The 19078-nt window shown below is 43.5% G+C and overlaps 1 protein-coding gene across 1 annotated transcript in view; it reads left to right on the top strand.

Annotated features, from left to right (window-relative positions):
* Window positions 1-6016, top strand: part of ADAMTS12 (ADAM metallopeptidase with thrombospondin type 1 motif 12) — a 141962-nt gene extending 135946 nt beyond the window's left edge. The window contains exons 23-24 of the mRNA XM_057364647.1: window positions 1628-1781; window positions 3986-6016. Of these exons, the coding sequence (XP_057220630.1) occupies window positions 1628-1781; window positions 3986-4221 (390 nt within the window). The 3' untranslated portion in view covers window positions 4222-6016. The remainder of the gene's footprint in view (window positions 1-1627; window positions 1782-3985) is intronic.
* Window positions 6017-19078: the final 13062 nt, after the last annotated feature.

The raw sequence follows: 19078 nt of genomic DNA, 5'->3' as shown, positions 1-19078 counted from the left end.
AGCGCCTGTGGGGCTGAAGCTACAAGCAAAGAGTTCTTGAAAACATTATTAAACATTTAACAACCAGCCCATGTCCATTTCTTCAGGTGACAGATATTGTAACTTAACTTCTACTTTCTGTTGCTGCATTAGATTTTGTTGGAAGTCTGGGGCTTTTTATCTTGTGTGATAAAAAATGAGTTACCATTAGCATTCTTCCATTGCTCAYTTGAAATTTTCCACTGTTTGAGGGGATTGGGTGATCCCTAAAACAACTTTATGGAATATTGGACTTGTCCACAAAGAGAAATTCTGAATTTTGACCAATAGCTTCCTACTTTAGCACCTGGAAATATGATTGACAAMTATGAGACATATCTTTGGGGAACCTTCCAGTATCTGCTATACATACTAGCCTATAAAGAAACTGGTAAATCTAATTATTTTTTCCCTCCAGTTTCCTTCATAAACATTGCATATATTACAAATACTCCTCACAGCAGAATGAAATATTGAAGGAATGCTAAAAGCAGGAGCCGCAAATAAAGAAACARTGGAATCTCGTTTAACACAGAAAATGTAATGAGTTGGTTTTGGCACGAAGCCATTAGATGGGACATGACTATAATGTAAYGTAGATTTAGTGTAGCACTTACATATACAAGTGAAGTGTGTAAAATAAGCAACTGAATACCAAACATTATGGCAACTATTTTACTAATTTATTAATCCCCTATGGGTGCATTAATTTTTAATTTCACGTTACTAAAATACTTTAAACATTAATATAAAGTTGTTGCAAGAATACCTAAGATCCTTCAGTATATTTCACACCAGTACTGTTGTGTTTTATGCACAGAGATACACACTAGAGAGGGGATAATTTGCAGAAAAATTACAGATGTTCCATTCCTGTATTCATCTCTTGTGCTTCATTAGCTGACTTCCTCTATCTGTTGAATTATTTATCTTGCTTGCACTATTTATCTGTAGAGAAAAAGAATTTAAAACTAATTGAAATTCTCAGACACTTTTGGAAGTCAGAAGAATTACGTACATTTACAGAATGGTACAGAAAGATATTTTAAAAGTGTTTGGGGTTTATGACCTTCTTTGTGTAGTCAGAACAAGCAGCTGGCAGTCCTTTTGGGATTGTAAAGAAATRRTAACCACCATTTCAATGTCARAAAAGAAACAAAARCTTRTTKGGGCTCTTTTAAATCTTAGCTTGGTCGTTTGTAGACCTAAACATTCATGTTTAACTTAAACTGGGAAAAGACACAGGAACCAAAAAAAATGCCCTAATTTGCACTAAATTGGTTTACAACTGTCTTAAATTGTAAGAGGGACTGGCATTTCAGATCACCCTCATCCTCCTCTGTGGAAAACAGTCCTCTCCCTCTGTTTACACATTCCAAGCTGCTGTATTTTTTCTATTTAACCTCTGCTGTATCCTGCCAAACGTGGTCACAATGCACCCTGGAGGTGTCTGGATGGAGCAGGCAGTACACAACAAACTGCCATGCCCTTGCTTCTGGATCACATGGCAGTTTTAGCTTCCTGTTACATCACAGCTCAAATATTGGCATATTACAACACTTCGGTGTAAAAAATAAGTTTTATATGTGATAAAATTACTTTCTTTCAGTGCACTGTTTCTTGTGGAGGGGGCATTCAGCAAAGAACTGTGAAATGTGTGAATACGGAAACCAATGAAACCGAAGATGACGGTCTGTGTGTGGATAAAGACAAGCCCACAAAGYATCAGAAATGCAATCTTCAAGAGTGCAGGGAAAATGCAGGTACAGTAACAGACCTGCATAAAACAAACTGCAAAAGGCTCTCTATTTTTGTTGAGATTCTGCAAAAACTGGGAGCTGGCTCGATCTGTCCACTTGATTTGAGTTCTGTGGGCTCACAGTTGCAGGTCAGCCTGGCTGCTGCTGCTCAGCTCCTCTGCTGGTAGAACCACGCTGTTGTGTATCCAGCTCTTCTAGCTTCATGTTGCCGTGATGGGGAGAGCAGTCTCTGAGCGTGCATCCCTGATTTATGATGCCACAAATGAATTAGTAGGTCTGCTTGGATTGGCCTGTCCAAGGTAACTCAGGCTGCATTGAGGACTGTGGAAGGACACACAGTGAGTCCAAACGGATTCCATTTCTGAGGATAGAGCTCTCTGGAAACTGCAGATTCTGGACTGAGGGTGCAAGCAAGCAAATTCCTACAGAAAGAATCTGTAGAAAAATCAGTGTGCCCCAGGGTGAGACTGTCTAAAGTCAAGAGGTGAAGAGAATTATTCTTGTGAGTCAGGGTGTCTTGTAGCTCTGTCCTCCAAAGGCCCAGGAGCCCAGTTGTGTGGATGGTTGATAGCCCAGGAAAAGAGGAAGAAGGAAGCTTACAGATAGATACAGACATTTATCTGAAATCTGTGTACTGCTGAATCCAGAAGGTGCCCTTCGGTAAGAACAAAAACAGCTCAGAGCCCTTCTGGAAAAGCCTTCAAAAGCCTTTTGGAGGGTGATCTTCCCTATTAGCAAGTCAGTGCTAAGGGTCTAATTTGACAATTCGACAACGATTTGAATCCTGAGGGCAGTGCAGATCTGACATGCTCTTGAGAGTGATGCATCACTCCTGCTGCTGTACAGAGAGAGTTTCAGCACACATTTTGTCCTAGGGGTGAATTAGTCTGCTTTTTTCCTGTCCCTCTCGTGTTCAGAAAGACAGATTCAGATAAATACTGCCTACACATATTAGTAATAGTTATTTCTGTGAATAAAAACTCAAGTGGCCCATAAAATATCAGAAAATCCCTACTGGGTAAGCACTGGTCCACTCAGCCAAATATTACGTATCGAAGATTGGTATTTACAAGATCCTAATTAGCAGGAATATAGGAGTTTGGTGCTTTCCTGAGGTTCATTTCCATTATAGTCCTCCAGCATTCTCAGCTGACATATATTAGGACTCTTAAAAGGCCTGGAGTACCCTGCATCACCCTTCTGACCCTCTAGAAGGGCATTACATTTGCTGATTTCCAGTCCTCTGTAACTTAATTGTAGTTAACTAGGTCTAGTGATTGAGAATGGTTTGGTTCTTTCACCATTTCCCTCATTACTCTGGGGTGGGTCCCACCTTAGGGCATAGAAATTCACAAAGAAGGTCACTAACCATCTCCTGGTTTATGGGGCCATCTGACTTCCCATCCCTGACTTCCAGCTCTGGGGGCTGGATACTGAGGACAGCCATTCCAGTGGTTCATGGCCTGGTGTGAAAARAACTGCTTTAATCTGTTTTAAACTACATTTATACAAGTTGTCTTTGAGTTTCCCTAGCTGCAGTGTTGAGGGATTTTCAGGACAAGAGCCTGACAAATTCAGCTCAAGATGATGGTACTTATTTGTACCATCTTCCTGCTTTTGCACATCTGAGGAGCTCCAGTTTCAAATATGTGACTAAATCTGGCCTCTCTCAGTTCATTAAAGCTACCACAGACCTATCAGCGCAGGCAGTAGCAGACCCTGTCTTACTCTAGTGCTTCAGGAGTTAAAGCACAGCTGAGATGAATGTGCAGTTTCATGTGCATTTTCTGCGTTGTCCTGCTGACCCTGCCAGCCCATGGTTCTAGTCTGAAGTGAAGTTACAGGAGTGCAAAAGTACCAGACTCATAAATCTTCGTTGCCAGCTGTTTATGGTGGCTTACTCTTCCTTTGTTTCATGGGTCAGCTGGATCTCCCTCTGAAATTCCAGGATCTTTCAGTGAACTCATGACCTGTTTTGGAAAATACAGCACTTATTACTGTTGAGTGAAACTTCAGTTTTGCAGCAGACACAGCTGATCTGTGTCTTCCACTTTGACTTTTCTGTTGGGCAGGACTGCCAGATAAAGCCACCRTAAATTAGACCCCTAATAGGCTTGACTGTCTGGCATAAAGACGTTTCAAGTTCTGTAAATACGGAGAGCATGCCAGCAAAATGCAGCTAATTCTTCTCATCTTCTTCACCACAGGGCTGCCGTGCAGCAAGGACCAGCTGTCGGTTCACTTCTGCCAGAGGCTGAAAGGCATTGGCAAGTGCTTGCTGCCATCAATACAGACTCAGTGCTGCTTCACGTGTAGCCAGCCCCGMGTTCGAAACAAAGCCAGATATGGGGATCAGCGAGGCTTCAAACAACAAAATTACACTAAATCTAGAAGAAAACCACCTCAAAACCAAGAAAGCAACAACCAAGCAGCTTGGCACTAGCTGTTTTTTGTCTTGTTTCCTTGAATAGAGCTTCTGTTTACAGGTTTTACATTCCTTTTTATTTTCTGAATCATCCAGCATAAGTGGAAATCTGTGATCAAAACTGGGRAAACACATCACCAAGGGTTATCAGTCATCATTTACTGGTTCTTTTCTTTCTCTGTAATAGTCCAAAATTTGTAACATAATTTACAATGTACAAGCAGATAGTACTTCTTAGGCATGCGTAGACACTAGAAACAGGCTTGCAAGAATTTTCTTGTTTTTTTTTTTTAGAGAATGTTTAACTTGTTCCTCCATCTCTTTTCTGAAACCCACTTGAAACACCAGGACTGCTTACTCAAGAGTGCTTAGTGAAGGTGRCCAGTGGGGCAACAGACACAGACCTGTGCCATTTCCAGTTCTCTTTATGGTCACTTGCCYTTCTTTTCTGGGAATCAAGGTGAGGTGGCAGTGTTTCTCTAAATTCATTGCTCACTTTGTAAATTTAAAAGGAGAGTTCTATAGTATCTGCTTACTGTAGGCAGGATGAATTGACACATCATTTTTTTCAGGAGAAAAAAATCTTTTCTTAGTACTTGACTGAACCTCCAAAGGATACCTCAGCAACAACCTGTTCTTGRCAGTTTTCTTCTGTTACAGATGTCTTGCTGTAACCTGAAAACCCCATCAGATACGGGATGTTAAGTTCCCAAATACGTTTGAAGCAACATTTCTTGGTACTGCAAAAGCAAAGCCGTTTGTGTCTATCACCTTAATAGAATTGTGGAATCATTTTGGTTGGAAAAGAGCTTTAAGATCAAAAAGTGCAACCTCTAACACAGCATTGGCAAGTCCACTGCTAAACCACATCCTTAAGTGCCATCTCTACGTGTATTTTTTTACACATTTAGGGGAGAAACCAGCAGTATCTCTTAGACAGTTTTATACATTCTGACAGAATTATTTCACTATAAAGAAAAATTTTATTTTGCAGATCTTTTGATAGATAGGCAGTAACATTCTTAAGTATCATCCGTAATTCCTCTCCATTTAAAATTAACTATCCAAGGCCATTTGAAACCAGGTAAGGCAAGACTTCCAAGTCAGAGCTATGGCCAGTCTCCATAGCTACAGATATTCAGACACAAATGATACAAGTGTGCAGGACATGAAAAGCTGTCAGGAAACTGATGGAGCATAGAGATTGTACTAGCTTCTTCTCAGCAAAAATTTAACCTCAACACTCATCCTTTGGGAAGGGTGGTATCCTCTCTCTATCGACTTCTCACTTTCACTGGTTTTATGTCAGTGGTCAGCTCCATTTAGTTCAAGAATTTTACAGCTGCTGACCCTGAGGAACCAGGCACTGTAGTGTCTTCCACTCTTTACAGCATGAAGAGTGAAGGAGTCACATAGTGAGAAAGCAAAAGACTTCTGAACGGRTGTAGATAAGGGCAATTTGAAGTTGAGTCTTTTGCATTTAAAAACTGAAATCCTTCTGTTCTTTGACAAATGATAAAGGAAGGTGCAATGAATTTAACAGCTGAACAGTTTTGCTATTTTCATGTTCACTTATGTGATAGAATTTGGGTTTACAGACTTAACCCTTTCTTGCAGCTTCAAATGTGACATGGAAGCATTTCAGCTAAAAATTTCCCTTGCTGCATTTTGAAATCAATTTTACACCATCAGCATAGAGGCCAACTAAAAACTACAAACTTTGTAATTCACACAGATATTCAGTGATAGAGCTCTCATTTCATCCAGGATCTCCCAGYAGAGCATAAACTCACATCCACAAGAGCGCTCTACCRCCTCACKCAMAGCAGACTGTTCCCACAGTGCAAAYCYWGSTCMTRGAGGAGCTGAGGGCTCTTGGGACAGGAATCTGAGACTCTGTGTAGTATCAGCACAGCTTGGGCCTCAGGCATTAGGGCACCACTAGCCAAATAGCATATCTCTTGCTAGTGAAGAAAACGCCAGAACAAACTTCAGGGAGCCAAAACTGGACCCTGAGAACAAGGCTGGGCATTTTGAAAAGAGCTGGACAAGAGCAGACRTTTAAATTCCTTTGGACTTCAGTACGATTTGGACACCTTGGTTCTTCCCGCTTTTTTGAAAATCTCAGATTTGCAACCTACTTACCTTACATTTTCAAATTGTAATACAGGGAATGTCACATTTTATGCAGTACACAGTGAGACACGTGGCCATGAATCCAAGTGTCACTATGGTTGTGAAACTATAACTAGCAGTAGTTTTTTTTTTTTTCTAGACAGACCTTTATGAAAGTTAACAGAAGTATTTCAGCCTGGCTATATTGTATTAACCTAATGATAGCCAAAAGTCAAATTGTCATTTTTCAAAGGTTGGTGACCTTTGGCTAAGGTCTTAGTTCTTCACTTGAAGTCTCTGGGGGTTCAAAATCTGCAGCATGGKAAGGTTAGATTTATTAACCTCTGTGATGGCAATATAACCCCAGTTTTAGGTGCTGATAAAACAAAATCCACTGTTTAAAATGTGGTGCTAGGTTAACAAACATGGGGATGACTTGCAGTGGTGCACGTGCAGGCGTGCACACACTCTTACAATAATAGATGTCTGTGGTGTTGCTGGCCAACACCAGACACGATACTTTTTAAGTTTCACAGTGTGCTTCTGTCCTTTCTGAGGACCTGCATGGGTGCTGACCCTTTGAGCAATAGAAATCTGRGCAGTTCTTACTCCTCTGGACACAGAAGTTTGAATCATGCGCAGGAGCAAGGGTGTCCTGCCCGATTCAGGAAGGATTTGGGCAGGGTTTGGTCTCAGGCTGCCTTGTGTAGAGCAGTTCTCCAAGTGCCAGACAGTCTGGACTGGTGGGCAGTGCAGGTGCTCCCTATATTCCCAGAAGCATTTATAGTATGCTTCTATAGGATTTGGGTGGGACAAAGTTCAGGGGCAGATTCTTCTGTGCAAAGAGGTACCTGCAACATTTTATCCACAGAGGTCAGCAGAAGCAGCCAGGTGTGTGGGCTGATGAGAAAGGAGCTGGCTGAGTGGATATGGTGCAGGTGGGAGGAGAATGCCTGCAGGCATTGTTGTCCTTTCCAGTGCTCCTTAGGGCTAGTGTGGAGTAAAACCATTTCTGCCTTCATTRTTTTCTTCAGGGAGCTGTAATTTCATTTGAAATTAATAAAAAGTTAATAAATTATATTATGGACATTAGTCAAAATAATCTTTCATCCCAGGGAAGCACAGTCATCGCTGTTGCTCAGCTTAAAACTTTAGGGAAGATACTKTGACAACATGAACTGTGTTAAGAGAGCAGTGCCACTGCTATTATGACACCGCTGTTCTTARGTAAAAGGGATTTATGATCAGAACCCAGATGGTCATGAGTCTCAAAACTGAATTGAATACTAAGTGCAGAGGTGTATTATGATTATGTTATCATACTAGCCCAAGACACATCAGCTTCAACAGATTGCTCAGGAAAAAAAATGTGTATTTGTCACAATCACAGCTTGTTCTAACATTTCAAGGTTTAAAAAGCAAACTATGATGACATATTTGTTTCAAGCTTCAATAAATGGCATTGCATATGTTTGATGTTTCTGGTGTTTTATGTTTCCAGTGCAAGAAGATTTGTACAATGGAATTTCCAGGGGGAAAAAAAAAACCCAAAAGCTTTAAAAATGTGTTTTATATGCCAGGGATCCCCATCACTGTTACTGTGTGCTTGATACTCCAGCATAAAAGACATAATTTGAAAAARTGAGGGGGAAAAAGTAGAAGAAGCACAGGTGCTGTAAAGGAGAGCATTAAACTGATCTGAGAAGTGAATGGAAGTTCCCTCTCTCTGCTTTGCGAAGTTCCTTTGGGCATTCAAGGATGACCCACAGCTCAGCACAGCCTGGCCTGCAGTTCCTGTGGTGGCTGCATTGTGTGGCACAGCACCCGCCAGAGGTACTTACCCACCTCAAAATCAGACCAGAGTGGTGACAGGATGAGGCAAAAGGAAGATGTTTCAGGTGAGGTGTTACAGACAGAGGCATTTAATGCAGCWCAACTGATAGCTCAGTGTTGTGGATCTGGAAACACAGCACGTTGCAGACTTGAGAGGCAGAAGGTTCAGCCCTGCTCAGTGTCCTAGATGTCTTTGTTTCAGAGGGTTATCATGTTCCCTGGAGAAAAGGACTTGGTGCCAGACATTCTCAAATCGGCTGAGCCAGCTGTGTTTCGATTAATAAGAAACATTCCCTGCTGCTGCCCAGCACTGCCACGTCCCAGCCATTATTCCCTGCAGTGGAATATGGGAACTCACAYGAGAATATTGCTAATTTCTGCCACTGATTGCTCCCAGCCTCCTCTTTCCTCTTGGTGAGCAAATGCCTCCAGCACATCACAAAAACAACACCCAGGATGAGTTAGCCAAGGAGCACAAATCTGTCCTACAGTGATTGCAGCAGTGAGAGCCAGGGAATGAGAAATAACCACAGGACYTTGAGAGTGGCCAACCACAGTCTGTGAGCTGAGGTGTCAGGGTTTTTAAAGGAATCTCTGGTGAGCACAGGGAAACCAAGAAGCTGGGAAATATCTGGGCTTCAGTCGAAGCCTGCTTGATATCACAAACACATAAAAAAAGAAAATTGATCAAAATTGTTCCAAGGCTTCTCCTAATTCACTACTATCATTATGAGTCATCAAGTTAGCTTTTGCTAGATCAAAGTTAAAGATTTGGGAGAGAGAAAAATAGTTGCCTGGAGGGACTGGATGTTTTGGAAGGCAAAAATTGGCTAGATCTCTGGAGTTACCTCTCTGTCAGGTTACAAGCAGGTGAGAAGAGATGGTCTGGATTCAGTGAATCAGTGGCTTCGATTGGGGGCTGAGAAATCAGAGAATGAATCCTAGGATTCCAAAGTGGTTTGGGTTGGAAGGAACCTTAAAGTTCATCTCGTTCCAACCCCCTGACAGGGGCAGGGACACCTTCTACTAGGCCAGGTTGTTCAGAGCCCCATCCAGCCTGGCCTTGTGCACTGCCAGGGTGTTCAAGCTTCTCTGGGCAATCTGTGCCATGGTCTCACCACCTTCAGAATAAAGATTTTTTTTCCTAATGTCTGTCACTTTGAAGCCATTCCCCCTTATCCTGACACTACACATTCTTGTAAATAGTCTCTACCTTTCTTGTCAACTCCTTCCAGGCTGGAAGGCCACAATTTGATCACCCCATGGCTTTTCTTCTCAGACTGARCAACGCCAACTCTCTCAGCCTTTCCTCACAGCAAAGGTGTTCCATTCCTCAGATCATCACTCCAGCAGGTCCCTGTCCCTCCTGTGCAGGGTCCCCAGGGCTGGATGCTCCAGGTGGGTCTCAGCAGAGCGGAGCAGAGGGGCAGAATCCCCTCCCTCCCCTGCTGCCCACGGTGCTCTGGGTGCAGCCCAGGACACGTTTGGCTCTCTGGGCTGTGAGTGCCATGGCCGGGGCATGTCCAGCCTCTCACCCAGCAGTCTGTCAAAGGGCACTGCAGTTTACTGTGGTGCTGGTGCTAAGGAAAGCTCCCACTTGCAGCACTGGCACAGTGGAGTGATGGCAAATGTGGCATTAATGGGAAACTGCCATAAGGAGAGCTCTGGGGTGGGGAAGCTGATCAATGAACTATCAGAGAGGGAATGTTTTATTACAAACCCATCAGGACTCATGATGAACAGAAGTGCAGGCAATCTTCAGGCTCCCCACATGATTATTTACACAGATGGCAGCCATGGAGATATTATGTTTCCTGTTTATTGWCCTGTATTTGTTATCTGCTTCATAAGATAGCTGAACTAAAGAAGCTTGACRTTAAATTACCACCGTGTTCACTAGGAAGTATATTTCCTTGTTTGGCTCTGGAAGTAAAAATATTGTCATGTTCTAATATATGGGAGCATGAATCAGACTCATAGCAAACAGTGCTGGCTGATAAAATCCCTCTCCTTTGCTGCAATGCCTATCTGAAAGCTAATGAATGGTGCTTTTCTGAAAGTTCTCTTCTGTGTGTCACCATCCTCAGACCCAGCCTTCGTGGGACACACCCTGGTGGTCACTGCAAATCACTGGAGTATAAAAATCTCACCACACCCTGTGACAGGCTGGTGAGATTTTTGCCCCTAGCAGCTGCGGACGTAGAAGAAAAGCGACTGAGCTCACCCTCCTGCCCATCTGATGAGATGCTGAGCCCAGCAGGTCTCAGATTCACATCCACATAAAGCTGAAGTTTTATTTGACATCTAAACTGAGGGGAGGCCATGAGCATCCAGAGGCTCCAGCATGAGGCAGAAGTTTGCTGGCAGCAGACTCTTGTTAGCAGGTGCTTCCTGCGTGTCACCTGGAAGCTGACAGCTCCCTGTTGCTCCAGGATCGCTTCATTGCTGTTCATGCCTSTCTTCCAAATTTGTGTTTAGGCAAGAAGGCAGAGGGGATGTTGCAGCTGCCAGATCCTTGGTGCGTTGGTAATTACTGTAATTACACAGTCAGCAAACTCCAGATTTTGGCTGGAGCTTCCTGCTGGCACCCTCTGCCCTCYCACAAGGGTGGTGTGACTGACAAGGGTACCCTGCTAGGTGAGGACCCTGCTGGGAGCTGTGCCAAGGATCTGCTGCTCCTTTGCCCTTCAACACCCACTCAGACTCAGCATCAGTCCCCCCAACCTGCACTCACCCTCCAAATGGGAAATGTGTCTTTCATGCCATGTTGGACTCGTGGCATCCCAAAGAGTAGCGARATGGGGAACACAAAAACATTCTCTGCTGAGCTCAACAAATCCTTTGAGCAGTCCATGTCTCAGGGTTCACTTGACTGCTGTTGTTACAGTGGTGGGAGGAGGTAAAAAAGTGGCCACTAATACATTGGAAACTTTGTTCAGGGAGCTTTAATTCTGCTGCTGTGACTGCCAGGGCCATGACCCTTATTGGGTCTGAATCTGTAGAAAGGAAATCAAAACCGGAGTTGAAATATTCCATCCAGTACAGACAATCCCCCTTACCCTGGCTGAAAAATTAGTTTGTGTAAATGGGAAGCAGCAGTGGGAGCAAACTGTGCTAGAAAGTTTGGTTTCTGAAAAGTAGTGTATTGGAGTGTTTGAAACATTTCTGCATTAATTCAGGTTTTATGAGTAAACATGAACAATGTCAAAAGGTATAATTTCAATATTTCTGAAATGAAATGTTTCTTTTGAGGGYTGTTGGTTGGTGCTCTTCACAGAAATTCTGTTGGGTGGTTTGTTCGCCAGCTGCCATTTCCTTGGAGTTCACATTTTTGAGTCAGTGCTTTAAGTGCAGTTTTGTGCAGGGTGCTGGAGGGGGCCCTTTCCTCTTGACAGAGTTTTCCAGGACATAGTGACAATTACGACAGCACAAACAGCATAATATTTTGACCATAGATCTGTTTGGGAGTTTTGTTTAAATAAACAGTCAATCAACTGAGGAAGAAAGAGTTACCCAGAAAAGTGATTTATTTTCTGGTGGCCAGACACATTGKGCTGGTTTCATACAAAAAATCTGCTCAGCTCAGAGCTGAAAACTGTWGCTTTCCCTGGAAGTATTTTCCTGGCCAATAGCTGTGGGAAGCTGTGCTGAATTGACTCTGAATTATCAGGAGTCCCCAAAGAGATCTATAGGGTGTGTCTGACTGTTCTTTCTGCACACTCATGGAACTCTTATGTGCTRGAACCTGAAGACCTTTTATAGCAGAAGCAATAAAATAAATCTCTGAAGAAAGAAGATTGTGTGTCCTCTGCAACAGCCCCCTGACACCTGTCCCTCTCGAATGACAGCTGCCTGCTAAGATCAAAACATGGATTATATGGAGTGCAAAACCCACTGTGAATTAGAGTTACAAGGGCAGCAGATTTCTGTCTTCWCTTTCATTGTCTTTATTTTTTAGAGAATGACTGTAAATACTTAGCCCTGGATTAGTGAATTAGGGTTGCTGGCAAGAGGACTGTTGCATCCTTAACAGTACTTGTTCTGATCAAAGGAAATCTATGTTCTTGGTCTGAGCTGTATGGAGATCGTGTTCTGGTGACATGGAAACGTTTTGTATGCTCATGAGCTGGGCTGCTCGGATGACATGTTTCATTTAGGGAGAGAGATGGATTCAACAAGTGGTTGTTAGATGGACACAGAAGTGGTTGGACCCTGGCATCCAGAGGGGAGTGGTCAATTGCTTTGAGTCCCAAAGGATGTCAGTGACAAGTGGGACACCCAGAGGTCCTTATTGGGACCAGTGTTATATCTGGGATCAGCCCAGGCTGGACACGAACAGACCAAGAGCAGCCCTGCCCAGAAGGACTCGGGGGTGCTGGGGGTGAGAGGCTGGACATGCCCCGGCCATGGCACTCACAGCCCAGAGAGCCAAACGTGTCCTGGGCTGCACCCAGAGCRCCGTGGGCAGCAGGAGAGGGAGGGGATTCTGCCCCTCTGCTCTGCTCTGCTGAGACCCACCTGGAGCATCCAGCCCTGGGGACCCTGCACAGGAGGGACAGGGACCTGCTGGAGCCAGACCAGAGGAGGGACACCACAATGATCAGAGGGATGGAGGATCTGTCAAGCCCAGATTGGATGAGRCTTTGAGTAACCTGATCTAGTGGAAAGTGTTCCTGCCCATGACAAGCACTAGAAATGAGATCATCTTTAAGGTTTCTTCTAACCCAAACCATTTTGTGATTCTATAACTGATTTTTCAAGCTTTCTCTTGCTAGCTGTCATTTTTGTACCTTCTTCCGAACTCAGGATTGTGCTCTTTCTTTCCATGCCAGGAAAGGTGCAGCCTCAATTAGAAATCTATTATTTCACAGAGAGGTGCTTGCAAACTTCGGTCAAATCACCTCTCTCTTCCCTTCAATGAGATAAATACAGAGTTTCTTCAGGCGTATCTCATGGACTTCCATTTTTTTGGCTCTTRTTGAATGCTTAGAAATACAGACTTTGAAGTGCAGACTCACAAACTTGCCAGTCTGGATTTGTCACCGCATACAACATTGCTATTCTGTTCCTTTTTCAGAAGTTTACTTACTAGACCTCTTGCATTATGTTGTAAACACAAASTCAGATGGTAGTTTGCCATTACTGTGGTGCTATTTCCCAATGTCACGAACTTCAGCACCCCCCTCATGCATGACCTCTCATCTTTACTTTTCCTTTTCCGTCCTTTATGAAAGTAGATTTTTAAATTCCACGACTTTAGCAAGTGACCCAGTTCACCCTGTCAAAGCAATCTTCCTCATTAACTGTCTTGCCAATTTTTATCTCATCTGAAAACATTCTCTGCACTGATTTTCTGTTTTCTTCCAGATCACCAATAAAGATATTTAATGGCAGGAATATCTTTCCACAGGCATTTGGTTGACATATCCCTTGGATTTTATTTTTATGATGAATTCTGAATGTGTTTGTGTTTAACACAGAGGTAGATCTTGCGCAGGGCAAATTAAAATTTTTCACTGAGGTCTTTTGCCTTCTCTAAGCCASKTTGTCTRCTGAARGTTAAATACAACAAATCCAGTTCTKYTAGGATTGTGGTTRTACTASTTTGGAGAGCCAAGTTATCATAAGCCCCAGCCCTAACCTTTATCTCACAAAATTTCAACCTCAAGGTACCCTCAAATCATGCTCAACAACTGCCTTRGGTGTCAGATTTCTGTTACCACTGAGACATCTTTGGGTCAGGTGGGTGGTTTCCATCTTAAATATCCAGAACGGAAGGAAATCAAATTAAAGGCTCATAGAAATCAGGACACGCTTCTCTGTTGCTTTTTGACACCTCTGAGGGTTTGAAATCACAGGAATTCCGAAAACTTAGGCAGCTGCTGTTGCATYCAACTGCAGAGTGCATCAGAAGAGCAAGATTCCAGGAATTTGCTGAGGCAGAGAGACATCTGGCTTCTCTTCATGGGGATGGTGCAAAGCTTACAGATGTTCCTAGGACATTCCCTAAGCTGCCTGCTGGGAACTTGCACGCCCAGTGTTTACAACTGGATGAAGCCTGGMTGTGAAGAAAAGGGGCTTACAATGTAAAATGATCCTGGTTTTGAAAGCCTTCCTGAGCCAGCACTTCCATGTGCCTGAAGATTTAACCAGCAGGGAAAACTGCAGCAGGAGATGGGGTGCTCCAGGCTCATGTTGCCCCAATCCCAGCGTGCTGCCTTGGAGCACAGGCATTAATCCTGAGCAATTTTCCTGCTCTTCCCCAGGGACTACATTATTGGGCCATGGCTCCTACAAAGTAAAACCAAGTTGAGGAAGGAAGGAAAACTGTCAAAGGAGCTGCCTGTCCTTATCCTGCTGTAATTGAACWAATAAACCCAAATATCTGTATAGCTCAAGCCTTTGATCTAGGGAGGCTAGTCTAGCTCAGAAACAGCTTAGAAGGGGAAGTGTTTTCTTTTGTTGTTCTGGAAATAGTGAGAGGTTCCAGGTGACAGTGATCTTGTTAAAAATCCACATGAACATTGGATCTGCTTGTCTGTGTAGTGCAAAGCTGTGATCCCAAAAGTGCAGCCATAGGCTTATGGTCAGGCAAAATGTCCATGGAAAGCTCCAAGGCAGTGGTAGTCACTGGTGGCTGATAAAAGGAAGCCAAAACTGTGCAGTTTCCATAAAAGAAAGAATTTCATTGTCTCAGTGAAGGACTTGCCACATTCCCCTTGTGCCACCACTATATCAGCTTGTGAATAAGGAATAATTTGCCTCTGAATGGACAATTTTGGGAACACTTATCTTTGATGATCTAGACTCAGCCACTTTATGACCAAAAATACCTCTTTCTATATAAAATAATACATTATTTCAAATGTCAGTGGTACCTAGCTTGTAAAATAACAGCTGAACTCAGAACCTCTGAGCAGTTCAAACCCATAGCTGTTCAGAATMTTTTTAACAAGTAAAAAGACATTTCATTGAAGATATTTTGTTCAACTATGAGAAGCTCAGAATTCATTTTAAAAGCATTTGTATTACAGCACGAGTGGCATCTTCTTAGATTTAAAAAAAAAAAAAAACATAGCTTTTTCAAGGAAAAGACGTTACAAAGTTGAAGTTCTTACTGAAAAGTTGACAAGCAATTAAAACCTTGACCTGTGTCTATTTATTTGATCCTGTGTGCAGTCTTAACAACTACTGAGAAATAACATTTAACATGTTTCTGAAATCACAGTGTTAGCTCTGATGTTCTGTCTAATTTCCTTTCTGTGCCTACATTACCCCTCCACAAATACTGGAGAGATACTGCGTGGTAACTGATGAGCTGTGCTCTCATTTGTTATTGCTGCTCGCTGTTAAATAACCTTTATCTGCTCTGTGTTACACGGCACTGGATGTTATTTATTAACACAGGCAATTCAGATGGTGATTCATATGAAATTGCTATCTGTGACATCTGAAGGCACTCCCAAAATGATGCGCTGAACATGATTTCTACCTCAAGTACCAAGTCATGCACCTTTGAAGGTGCAGCTGGATACAGCTGAACAGATTTTCATCAGGCAGGTGCTTGCATTTTTCCCATTTTGTAAATGAGAAACAAGCCTAAAATTGCTTTAAAACGTTTCTTTCCTGGAAATTCAGTCTGTGTTGACAAAAGAAAAAAAAAAAAAAMAACAAAGCTTTGGATGACTTTGAATGACGTTTCAAGTGTTGAGCTAAATATGCCTTGGATGAGATTTGCATGGCTGTTAAGTTCCCAAGCTGAAAATTGTTCTGACAACAGTGCAGAGGTTTTTATTGAACAAGTGTCTGTATACATATCTTCTCCAGTCTCCAGCTCAACCCTTCTAGCCATCTCCTGCTGATTCTATTTCCATCACATCTGAAGCAGCATTTGTGATTTCTWCCTAATAGACTTTCTTTATCATCTTTGTGACCCTTGATGTGTTTCCCTTCAGCACATCCTTGTTATTTCCACCGAGGAGCCCAGGACATTGTGCAGCACTCGGGATGTGTCTCCCGAGGCTGAGAGAGAGAAGAATCCCCTCCCCTGAGGTGCTGGCAGTGCCCTGCCCCGTGGAGCCCATGGTGCTGCTGGCCTTTGCTGCATGGCCCAGTGCTGGCTCATGTTCTCCTTGTGCCTAGCTCCTTCTCTGGAGCTTTCCATTGGACTCCAGCCTGTGCTGGTGCAGGGAGTGCAGGACTTTGCACTCCCCTTTGCCTGGCTGCCTGGGGCTCCTGCAGCCCATTTCTCCAGCCCACTGAGGACCCTGTGAACGGTGTCACAGTGTCACAGTCCCTGGTGTCGAGCCGCCCCTCCCAGTGTGAAAATGCTGAGGGTGCACTGTCCCTCATCCCATCATCCTCATCGCTGATGAAGATGTTGAACAGGACTGGCCCCAGCCTCAGGGCACACATCAGCCACTGCTCTTCAGAGAGAATTTGCTTTTAATCACAGCCCTTCAGAGAGAATTTGCTTTTAATCACAGCCCTTTTAGCCTGACAGTTCAGACACCTCTCGTGCTAATTTAGTCCATGCTTCACCAATTTGTCAATAAGGATGCCACAGATAGCTGAGACAGATAGCGAGTAGGTATTCAGGGAGGTGAATTCAAAACACTGATTTGCTTGGCTGATGGTAGCCCAGCAGATGGCCTGGAGTAGCTAAAGATGTGTTCACAAAAATCTCTCTGCTGACAGTCCCCACAGTTGCAACTCAAAAGCAAGAGGCTGTCGAAAACGAGTCTGGACTACAAACATAGCCAGCGAGTTCAGCCCTTTTCAGAGTGTGGGTAACTGAGAAAAATAATGTMATGTCATAATTCAGTCCTCATTCTGCATTTACAAAAGGGCARCTTAGAACCAAATGCTTTTTGCAGCTGAAACGGAGAAAAGAAAATCAGCCTGTCTTGCACTAAGTTACATCTGAGGATGAGAACTACTGAGCTGCAGTTCTTTAATAAGATTAATTTTTATGATATTCTTGTGTGCTGGTGTTGCATGCAGTAAACCTTGCTGAGGGTGGTGATGCTGCTCTTCCTGCCCAGCACATCCCTCCACCAGCCCTTCCCCTGTCTTGAGAAGCAATGCTCCCTGTCAAGTATAAATGCCTCTTTCTATGGTGCTGCARAATTCCAGCAATAATAAAGAGTTGTGGAGAGAAAAACCTCTCTACCTTCACCAAGAAGACTGAAAACCATTTGAGGGAGGAAGGGAAAAATTAAATTGCTGTCAGGAAACTGATATTTTTTCCTTTTCAGGAGGATTATATGGATCKTCCTGCGCACTCCAGAGCTGTGTAGAAACATCTTCACCGCTTACCCAACTTCTGAAGTTGCTCTTAAGGAAAGGAACAGAATAGAGAGGAGAAAAAGTGATGCTTCATCCAAAGCACTGTCGGCAGCAGGCTGAGAGAATTGGGTTTGTTCAGCATGGAGTGTGTCATTTTTGTGTCATTCCTGTAGCTGAAGGAATCCTAGAGGATCAATGGAGAGGGACTTTTTACAAGGGTTTGTAGGAACAGGACAAGGAGGAATGGCTTCAAACCAGTAAGGGTAGGTTTAGATTAGATATTAGGAAGAAAATCTTTACTGTGGTGGTGGTGAGGCATGGGACAGGTTGCTCAGAGAAACTGTGGATTCCCCAGCACTGGAAGTATTCAAGGCCAGGCTGGGTGGGGCTCTGAGCAATCTGGTCTAGTGGAAAGTGTCCCTGCCCATGGCAGAGGGTTGGAACTGGATGATCTTTAAAGTGCCTTTCAAACCAAGCCATTCTGTAATTCTGTGATAAAATACTGGAGAGAGGGGATCAAGCCCTTATGAGTGGCTCGGACAGATCTTCTGACCAACAAAATGGGTTCCTCAAAAGTGCACAAGGTTGTCTACAATAATAACCCCCAAAAAAGGCTTCAAAGCCTCAGCACACATTCATTTCCCTCTAGAACTGTGCTTGGTCATGAAATGTGATGAAAACTGCCTGCTTGGTGGGTGTGCCAGGCCAGGAGTTCCCCTGGTGAACAGTGAGGCATAATAATCAGTGAGTTAGATTTTTTTTTTCCTGACTTCATTATCTATTATATCTATAGTTTCTGAAGATAGTCGTCTTCTGACGAACAGAACACCTTTTATTGAACGAAAGTTTAAGGGCACTGTTGATATTTTGAGCACTGAATAAATAATAGGGCTGACATATCGTAAGTGGGGGCAGACCGGAGAAGGACAGATTGATTGAATGGTTTTTTCCTTTTACGGCTTTTGAAGCAGCACCTCTCTGGGGTCACAAGGCTCTTCTCTACAAATGGTGGGTAACTGATGGGCCAGAGAAGTACTTGAAGTCTAGAGAAAAATGGTGTTAAAGAGCTGAGTGGTGCCATTAAAAGTAGGGAGTCACTGTCTTGAGGTGTAGATAAAACAATGCAGTGACTCAGAGAAGGGCTCTTCATGACAGAGAGGCTCTGTCATTTTCAAAATGAAGTTTTGACCATGTCTCTTTCTGTGCTGATAGTGGGACCCACTTGCTGCTCTGATGTGAAAACCAGGTCAGGGTATCAAGCACCTCCTTGTGTGGTGCCCAAACAGCAATCGCRGAGTGCTGAGGTTTGCAGTGCTGCTGACAGCTCTGCACCCTGCACACACACAGCCAAGGGTCCTTCTGCTCGTCCTTCTAATAAACCTGACCCCATAAAAAACACTGCCTGGCACAGACAGTGAAGAGGTGGTACAGTGTGGGTGCTGCCTAAATATCAGGCTCACCTGGAACAGAGACCAGGCAAACTTAAGAGAATGAGCACAACTTTAATCCAGCCCTACTGGTACATTAGGGCAGACAAAAACCTCCTCTTGAGGTTACACCCAAAATGGACCCCAAGTCACGAGATCTTCACCTTTTATAAGTTCTGTCTTATTAACATATAGGGTCTTAATTCTCCAGT

This window comes from Malurus melanocephalus, unplaced genomic scaffold (genome assembly GCF_030028575.1).
Source record: "Malurus melanocephalus ecotype Western Australia unplaced genomic scaffold, MMel_1.1 scaffold_41, whole genome shotgun sequence".
Lineage (NCBI taxonomy): Eukaryota > Metazoa > Chordata > Aves > Passeriformes > Maluridae > Malurus > Malurus melanocephalus.
Note: the sequence above shows the minus strand (reverse complement) of the source record. Positions and strands in the feature narration are given on the sequence as shown.